At 42.4% G+C, this 8,894-nt stretch overlaps 1 protein-coding gene across 1 annotated transcript; it reads right to left on the bottom strand.

The window, feature by feature from the left end:
• Window positions 1-359: 359 nt before the first annotated feature.
• LOC130708886 (lysine-specific demethylase 4D-like) lies at window positions 360-1,925 on the bottom strand. The gene has a single exon (XM_057553282.1). The coding sequence runs from the start codon at window positions 1,923-1,925 to the stop codon at window positions 360-362; it is 1,566 nt and encodes a 521-aa protein (XP_057409265.1).
• Between the last annotated feature and the right edge of the window lie 6,969 nt (window positions 1,926-8,894).

Genomic DNA, 8,894 nt, shown 5'->3' with positions numbered 1-8,894 from the left:
GGTTCTTTAGAAGTTCAGGAGCATCCAGAGCTGGCCCATAGGATGGGAGTGTGAGGTAGATTGGGCTCTGGCGACCTCAGCAGGACCTAGTTCCCAGAGACACTAGAGTGTCCAGTGCATGAAACCTCAGTTTGTGACACAGGAGTTAGCAGTGTCCAAAGATTCCAGGGTCTGGAAGGAAGAACAAACTTTGGAGAATTTGGTAAACACCACGGACCCAGCCCGTCCAGCGGCAGCACAGGAGGCACTCTCACGCAAGACTAGTGACCTGCAAATACCCAAAGCTCTGAAATGGAAATATGACCAGTCTCAAAGGATCCCCACGCAGGAGCAGTGGGGTAGAAAGGCATCCCCTGGGCTTAGGGGACAGGGCCACAACCACAGCCAGAAGCCGTGGCGGGATGCTGGAGCCCAGGGCTGAGGGGGGCGGCGCTGTCCGGCGAGGGTGCATCCACAGGCAGGGGCTGAGCCTCTGGGTCCAGAGCTGTGTGTAACGAAAGCCTCCTCTTAGCCCTGGGGGGAGCAGCTGGCTCCTGAGTGCCCTGTTCCCAAGGACGACGACGAGGGCCACATCTTCCAGCTGGGTGGCGATCCGGGGCGGATGGACCTGGGGTCGGCGGCTGGGTCGGGCCGGGCTCCCCGGAGGTGCTGATGGCCACAGCCCCGAACTGGGCGGCAGAGCAAGAACCCCGGGCCGGCGAGGGGCGCAGGGACACAGCACGCACAGGGACTCGGTGGCTGGTCCCACCGCCCGCGGCTACAGCCCTACGGGGGCGCAGAGCGCGGCGGGGCAGGTGGTGCCTCTGGCCGAGAGCGGCTCCCCCGGGCGCGCGGATCTCCCTCCAGGCGTTCAGGACCTGGCTGTCCGGCGCCGTGGGCTGCGTGTGGTCCACCACGGTCCGGTCCTGCCCGCGTTTCCACAGCTCGTAGCGCTCCGGTTGCAGGATGCGCACGAAGGCGTCCATGGAGAAGGCGACCCGGGCCTCCCCGCAGCTGCACTGCGAGGCCACTTTGCCATAATCGATCCAGCGCGGGGAGGCGAAATTGATGGCTTCCGCGCAGTTGAAGCCATGGTTGAAGCCAGAGTGGTAGCCATAGGGAAAGGTCACGATGAACTCTCCAGCCTCCTGAGTGACCCGATCGAAGGGGATGCCATTGTCCTTGAGGACCGTGGGCGAGATGAGAGCCACCTTGTGCCGCAGGAAGGCCTCACAGCCCCGCGCGCTGCCCGGGAAAAGCTCCCTGGCCAGGCGTTCCAGACGCCGGCCGTGCTCCGGGGGCACCGCGTACCACGTCTTGGGCTCCCCGAAGTGCAGGTAGTTGATGCTGTAAAGGTCCATGTCCTCCGTGTGCCAGGCGAAGGCAGTCTTCCACATGCCGAAGTACAGGTACGGGGTGTTGACGCCTTCGATGACCACTCCGCACTCCTGCTCCAGCAGGTCCTGAATGGTTCCCAGGTGTCCAAGGTTCCACTGCTCCGTGTTTTGATCGAATAAGGAGCCACTGACGTCCGCACCATATACTGGTGAATCATAGAGGCGTGTTTTCCAATATTTTCGCTCCAGCTCTTTAAAATCAAAGTGTGGTGGAGTCCGGCATTTTTCACTATTTGCTAAGTGGTGGTACTCCCCCACGGTCATGGCTTTCTTCTTTTTGTGGTATTGAGTAAACACACCTGCCTGCCCAGAAGTCACCTGCTGGAGGGGAGCAGCTATTAAGATGTCATTGATATCATCATAGGTCTGTCTGGCTTTCCAGTCCTTGGGTGGAATGATCTTCGCCACGCCTGCTCGGTGTGCACCTTGGGATTCCATATAAGCAATGTATTTATCGAAATCATTAAACTCTTCTTTGGTTGGATGAAATACCATTATTCTACAACTTGGGTTCTGGGCCCAGTTCGACTTAGACTTCATAGCTTTCATTAATAAGCAGGAAACTCCCAAGTTCTGATGTATGTTCTGGGCAGGTGAGGATGCTGGAAAACACTACTTTTTCAAAAATGGGTTGGAGTATATCAGCAGGAACCCCCAGTAGACTTTAATGCAATGAGTTGATAATATTTCTTAGGCTTGCTGATTCTCCAGGGGACTCCACGCTGGGCAGAAGCCTTGCTCAGGACTGGTGCCGGCTGAGCCTGCAAGTCTGTGATGTCCTTGGTTGACACTTGGCTCAGTCCTCTTGAGATCTAGTGAATCACCCAGCCCTGGCTGGGTATCCCAAATGCAGTGTCTTCAGGGCAGAATTGAAAACAAAACCTAAAAAGAAAAAGAATAGAGACAGGATGAAAACTGATGGTTGGAAATAGTTACAAGGGAACTACAAAAAAAACACCACCATGGACTTTAATTGCATATTCAAATAAAGGCTAAAATTTCATAAGTTTGACAATACAAGAAATGGTGTTGTTGTGAACAATGGAAATTCTTGTACTCTAGTAAGGAGAACGGAAATCATTACCTTCACTTTGAAAACCTATTTGGACAGTATCCACTAAAATTGAACTTACCCATGTGCTATGATTCATGCCTAGGATATGTGTATGTCTGTGCAATGAAAGTCAAGTCTAAGAATGTTCAGAAAATCATGATTTCAGTAGCCAAACACTGGAAACAACTCAAATGCCAGTCAATATTAGAATGGATAAGTACATTGTAGTATATTCACACAATGGAATACAATACAGCAATGAAGATAAACAAGAACTACATGAAAATATATAAATAATTCTATAAACATAATATTGAGCAAAATTATCTAGACTTAAAAGAATACCTATTCTATGCTTCTATTTATATAAAGATAAAAAGGAGGCAACGTAATGTATGTCAGAAGTCACAGTAGTGGTTACCTTTGTGAAAGAGAGAGGTTGTGAGTGGGGGTGTAAGGAAGTCTCTAAAATAATGTGAATATTATGTTTTGAACTCAGGTACTTGTTACACAGCCATCAGAATGGCTCATTGTCATAATTCATCAAGTTATAATGATTTTCACAAATTTCTGTGAAATAAATTTTTTAAGATTTATTTAAATTATTTAAATAAATTTAAAAATATAGTTTAGGGTGAAAAGCATTAAAGGAGACAGATATCTTCCATTGTACCAAAAGGAAAAGGAAGGGTGATTGAAAATATATGAACTAAACATTCAACTGAAGAAGCTATAAAATACAAGAAGAGAAAGAAGGGGTAGGAGTAAAAAAATAACAAAGAATAAAGACAAAATTAACGAAAGAAAACACATACAAGACAGAACACTTATGACCAAAAATATTCTTGATATTAATGATAGCAATACACCATGGGCATAACTGAGCATAAGAAAGAAGGGGAAAATAAACCACTAGGAAAGAAATAGTGCACGAAAGAATTTTTAAAATCTCAAAAGAGAATCTTAGGAGAAACTTGACAGCAAAATTTTCAAAAGATAAGAGAAAAGAATAATTTTCTGGAGAGGAAACCTATCCAAAATGGATGCAAGAAACACCAGAAAGCTTGAATAACACCCCAGTATAAGAAGCTGGTTCAAAGTATGACCCCTGAAAGTCCAGGAGACGCATCATTTTGCATGTGAATCTAGAAAACTTTCAAGAAACAGTTAACTCTTATTGTGCAAATTGCTTCAGAGTATAGAAAAAGTTGGAAAGCTACTCAGATGAGGCTATTCTGATCTCTGATATCCAAGCGAAAAAAGGACAATAAAAAATAAAGCTACAGGCCATCTTTGTTTATAAGCATAGAGGAAAGCATAAAATGGAATGTAATCCAACAAAATACAGCAATATAATAAAAGAATAATACATCATGACCAAATAGAATGCAAGGATGATTCAACATTGGAAAATTTAATGATATAGTTCAGAATATTAACAAAGTAAATGAAAAATATCATCATCTTATAGGTACCAAAAAAGCATTTGATGAAATGCAAACTCCATTCATGATTTTCAAATTCTTACTTGCAAAGCATCAAGAGACACTTGTTTGGTAAGATAAAGAATTTCAAGGTAAAAAATAGCAATGATCATTCTTAACAGTGAAACAAAAGTAACATTCTCATTAAAGTTAGGAAAAAGAGATGCATCAACATGAAAAGCTGCTCAACATCAGTAATTATTAGAGAAATGCAAATCAAAACTACAATGAGGTATCACCTCACACCAGTTAGAATGGGCATCAACAAAACATCTACAAACAACAAATGCTGGAGAGGGTGTGGAGAAAAGGGAACCCTCTTGCACTGTTGGTGGGAATGTAAATACATACAGCCACTGTGGAGAACAGTATGGAGGTTCCTTAAAAAACTAAAAATAAAATTACCATATGATCCAGCCATCCCACTACTGGGCATATACTCAGCGAAAACCATAATTCAAAAAGATACGTGCACCCCAATGTTCATTGCAGCACTATTTACAATAGCCAGGTCATGGAAACAACCTAAATGCCCATCGACAGACAAATAGATAAAGAAGAAGTGGTACATATATACAATGGAATACTAGTCAGCCATAAAAAAGAACGAAATTGAGTCATTTATTGAGACGTGGATGGATTTAGAGACTGTCATACAGAGTGAAGTAAGTCAGAAAGAGAAAACAAATATCGTATATTAATGCATGTATGTGGAACCTAGAAAAATGGTACAGATGAACCGGTTTGCAGGGCAGAAGTTGAGACACAGATGTAGAGAACAAACGTATGGACACCAAGTGGGGAAAACGGCGGTGGGGTGGGGATGGTGGTGTGCTGAATTGGGCGATTGGGATTGACATGTATGCACTGATGTGCATAAAACTGATGACTAATAAGAACTTGCAGTATAAAAAAACAAACAAACAAAAAACAACTAACAAAACTTTCTTTGGATTATTTGTATGGAAATATGTTAATATAAATGTTTCAGACATTACATGAAATTTCTAAAAATCTTATATGTTCTGGTATAATGTTATAAGTCATAATTCTAGTTATTACTTTAAAATGTATATCTCAGAAATAACAAAATTTCCTTGTCAATTGCATTATTATGAACTTTCATCAACTCTTTAACCGTGGTCATTTTTAAGTCTTTTGTCATTTACAGACAGTTCTGGGTGTACTCTGATGCTTTTGCCAAAATGTTCCTATGAAAGGATTTCATCTTCAAGGAATTCATGGAAAAGACTCTGACAAGTACAGTTTTCTGGTAACTGACTATACTGCTGAACTGAACGAATAAGCATTTTCAGAACTCTAATGGAAAACTGATGAATTCATAAAAGTGCTAACAAAAGATCAAGATGAAAAAAAATTAATTACATGGGACTGAGTGAACTGATGTGGATGATTATAATTTTTGTGACTTTGTTTGAATTAAAAAAAAAATTCCACAAGGACTCAGAGGCAAAAAATATACAAATCAATTTTCACTGCCAAGTAAAGGAGCTGTTACAGTGAAGGATTACTGGTCTGAATGTCAATATTATGACATAGTATGAATGTGTTTCGTGTTTGATAATTGCAATCATTGTTGCTTTTGTTGTGTTCATCCATTTACAGTGCTTGGTGTCAGTTTATTTATCTCTTGTAAAAATAAAATACAATGTGTGTGTGTGAAAAAAAATATGGAAAACAACGTGAAAAATAAATCTCACCATGTACACTCCACGTTCAACTTGAACTGTATGGAGCATATGTAATAGTTATAATTTAGGACAGAAAATATAGGTGTACAAATAAAAAAAACAAAAAAATAACCAAAGCAAACTATCTCATTAACCCAATTTCAAGTGCTCCCTTAATACTGTTTCCTAATTCTCTTAAGCTCCCCTAATTTCCACCGTTCAAATATTCTCTCTGACTTTCCCCTGTCCTCAAACTTCAGGCACACCTATTCCACCCCACTTAGAATCCTCCGAATGTCTGAAAAGTCCCTAAGTGATCTGGCCCACCATCACCTCTTGACCTCACCCCTTTCTACCCTGCTCCTTGCTCTTTCATTCCAAACACATTCCTGGCTGTGTCTCAAAAGAGGCCAGTGTACTCTTGTCTGATGGTCATTACACCCAGGCAACTCTCAAGCCTCAGCCCAAACATCACCTTTTCAGGGAAATCTCCTCTGATTGTCTTGCTTTGGATAAAAGTAGAGAAAATTTTCCTTCCAAGAAAACAGGTACTCTCTCAAGAAAACATTTCCAAATGAAACTTGAACTGCTGGTCAATACCCATGTATCTCTTCCAGATTCTACTCACATCAGCCCCACCCTAACTCCATCAATCCGGATTCCATCACAATGGTATACAAGCAGCTCTTCCAACTGTCTACTAAAAGGCCTCCTTTTTAAAGTTATCAGCCCACAAAACACAGGTATTTTACCTGAAATTTTTCCTTTAAGATTTCTTACAAGAAAATATATGGGATCTAAAGGTTATACAAATTTCAGGGTCCTTTTAGGTCCAGAGGGATTTCCCTGGGAAAGCTGCCAGAATGGGAGGAGCTAGCACAGTTGTCAGGGCATTAAACACCACTAGTATTGGGTCAGCACAAGAACCAGGGAGAGGAGAAGAAAACCATGCTAAAGAAATCGGTGAGGAAGAGCTCAAATGCCTTTAGAGAACAAAGGCATTTCATCTTCCTCACCCTGTAGTCTCCCCAATAAGACTTCGAAAGATCAGCTTGCCTGCCACTGTTCCAAGTAAAAGAAACTCCCCACATCTCCTATGGTCTGCAAGAGGTGCCAGAGGTCCCTATATCTTATCTGGGGTCCATTCAAGACAAGAGGAAGCTGGGGCTGGGGCCCAATCCTCTACCACCCCTCTCCCCAAAGAGGTCAGCACAATTGGGCTTCAACATAAAACATTTCTCCTTTGGATCTGGGATCAGGGACAAAAAAATAGCCAAGGAAGGGCTTGCTGTCTGTGACCCCTGCTGGTAGCTTTTGTAAGAGTGCATCAAAGGAATGTTTGCTGCAGACCCGAATACTGGTGGCAGGGTCCCTTTGAGTGAGCGGTAGTAGCTCTGTGTACCTCTGCCCTGGAGCCTCATGCACCATGGAACATGCAGAAGGTAGGTAATGGAGGATTAAAACACTCTTCTCTTTTTCCAACTTTAATGTCAAAGGATAAAAGAAACAATCTCGAGGTTTCTATAGAATTTGTTGGTAATAAATGGTGGGGAGGGGAAGTGGTTGACAATCTAGTTCATCCTTGAGGGAGTGTGACAAATGCAGTTCACTTAGCCTCTAAAGATTGGGTGGAAGTCAAATAATCTCTCTCTTCCTATTCCAGAAACAGCTGATGAGCACTCAAGGGTCTTGGGGATAGATTGTTATGAAGGAGAAGCATTGTTCAAACATGACCCTAGATGTTCGTCCTAAGATGCCTGAACAATAGGCTAGCCTAGACTCCTTCCATGACTGGAGGGCTATAGCATCCAAAAGGGACCAAGGTCCCCAGGTGCCTCCTAACGTACAGGGCTACTGGCTTTCCCAGACAGCTCCTGTAAACGGCTGGCATGGTATCTAGGCCGCTTAATTCCCCAAGCAGTCTGAAGCTCCCTTTCCTAATAAGGTTGCTGACTTCAAAGCCCTATATGAAGGAAGAGCACTGGGGAAGGGGCCTCCACTAGAACAAAACCCTCCTCAACATGGGATGCTTCTCCATGTAGACGCTGAAGAAATGCAGACCTGATGTGTGCCTTGGTCTTGATGTGTTTCCTGAACTCATATTGTATGACTCTGTGGAACTGTCCACCATTGACAAGGGGACCCAAAAGATGGGAAGAAAGCAAATAGTAAGGTTTCATCAGGGTTCGGGTTTTCCAGCCATGTGCATCTCAAGGAGAGAGGAACAAGTGTCTTGATGGATTGGATGGAGGGATAAGAGAGTGATTACAATGATGGGCCAGTAAATTTATCCTGGGTAAAAAAGGAAATGAGAACATGAGGGCAATGAGGGAGAATGAAACAGTGCCTGATTCATGGGCTGAATGTCTCCATTAGGTGAAATACGTCTATTAGAACCCTAGGAAATGTAAGCTAGAAAGAGAATGGGATGCTTGAAACATGGCTGGTACTATCATTATAACCATTTTATGGAGGAAGAAACTGAGGTGCAGAAAAATTTATATTTAACTTAATAGCTTGTGTTTCAATCTCTAGAGTTATTTTTGTACTTGTCTTATCTTCCATGTAAAACTACTTTGAGAGCATTGTCTAGGTCTTGTTCATCATCATATTTTCCAAGGGATCTTGGTACTTTATATAGTGCACACTCCAAAAATGTTTATTAAAAAAATAAGTAAATAAAATCATTTGACACACACTGGAGTCTCTCTCCTCTTGGTTACACCCCATCTTTCTCCCTACTCTTCTATCTCGGGGGAAGAGAAGATTCTCCCCCTCTCCAGAGCTAATCTTGCCATATAAACTACTTAAATTGACACCTCCCATGCATTCCAAAACTACGGTCAATTAAATGATCACTATCACCTCTGTAAAAACTTACGTCATCAGTCATCAGTCTGTTTCCTGATTTAAGCTACATCCTTTCTTTTACCTTCCTTTCAATACCGAATATGTCAAAACATAAACAAAAAAATCTAGTTTACAAAAAAATTTCCTCATCTCTCTCGTCTTCTGATTCTGACCCCACTTCTCCACTGAAATTGATCTTTGTAAATCATCACATTGTCTCCCAAGTGCTACTCCATGGGTTACACTTTATCTCTCTGCATCATTGATTCATGGAACACCTCCTTCCTCCTAAAATGTCTCTGACCTCTAGGGTACTGATAGTCTTCTCTGGTTCTTTTCTTTCTCCTTGGTTCCACTTCTTTTCCTACTATATAAATGCAGTCTTATTTCAAAGCTCAATTCTCATCTCTCTTTTAACTCTTTTTATTTTTCCCCTTAA

This window comes from Balaenoptera acutorostrata, chromosome 9 (genome assembly GCF_949987535.1).
Source record: "Balaenoptera acutorostrata chromosome 9, mBalAcu1.1, whole genome shotgun sequence".
NCBI lineage: Eukaryota > Metazoa > Chordata > Mammalia > Artiodactyla > Balaenopteridae > Balaenoptera > Balaenoptera acutorostrata.
Note: the sequence above shows the minus strand (reverse complement) of the source record. Positions and strands in the feature narration are given on the sequence as shown.

What these genes read in the sequence shown, in the direction of transcription:
- LOC130708886 (XM_057553282.1), bottom strand. Translation starts at nt 1,925, where the DNA reads ATGAAAGCTATGAAGTCTAAGTCGAACTGGGCCCAGAACCCAAGTTGT.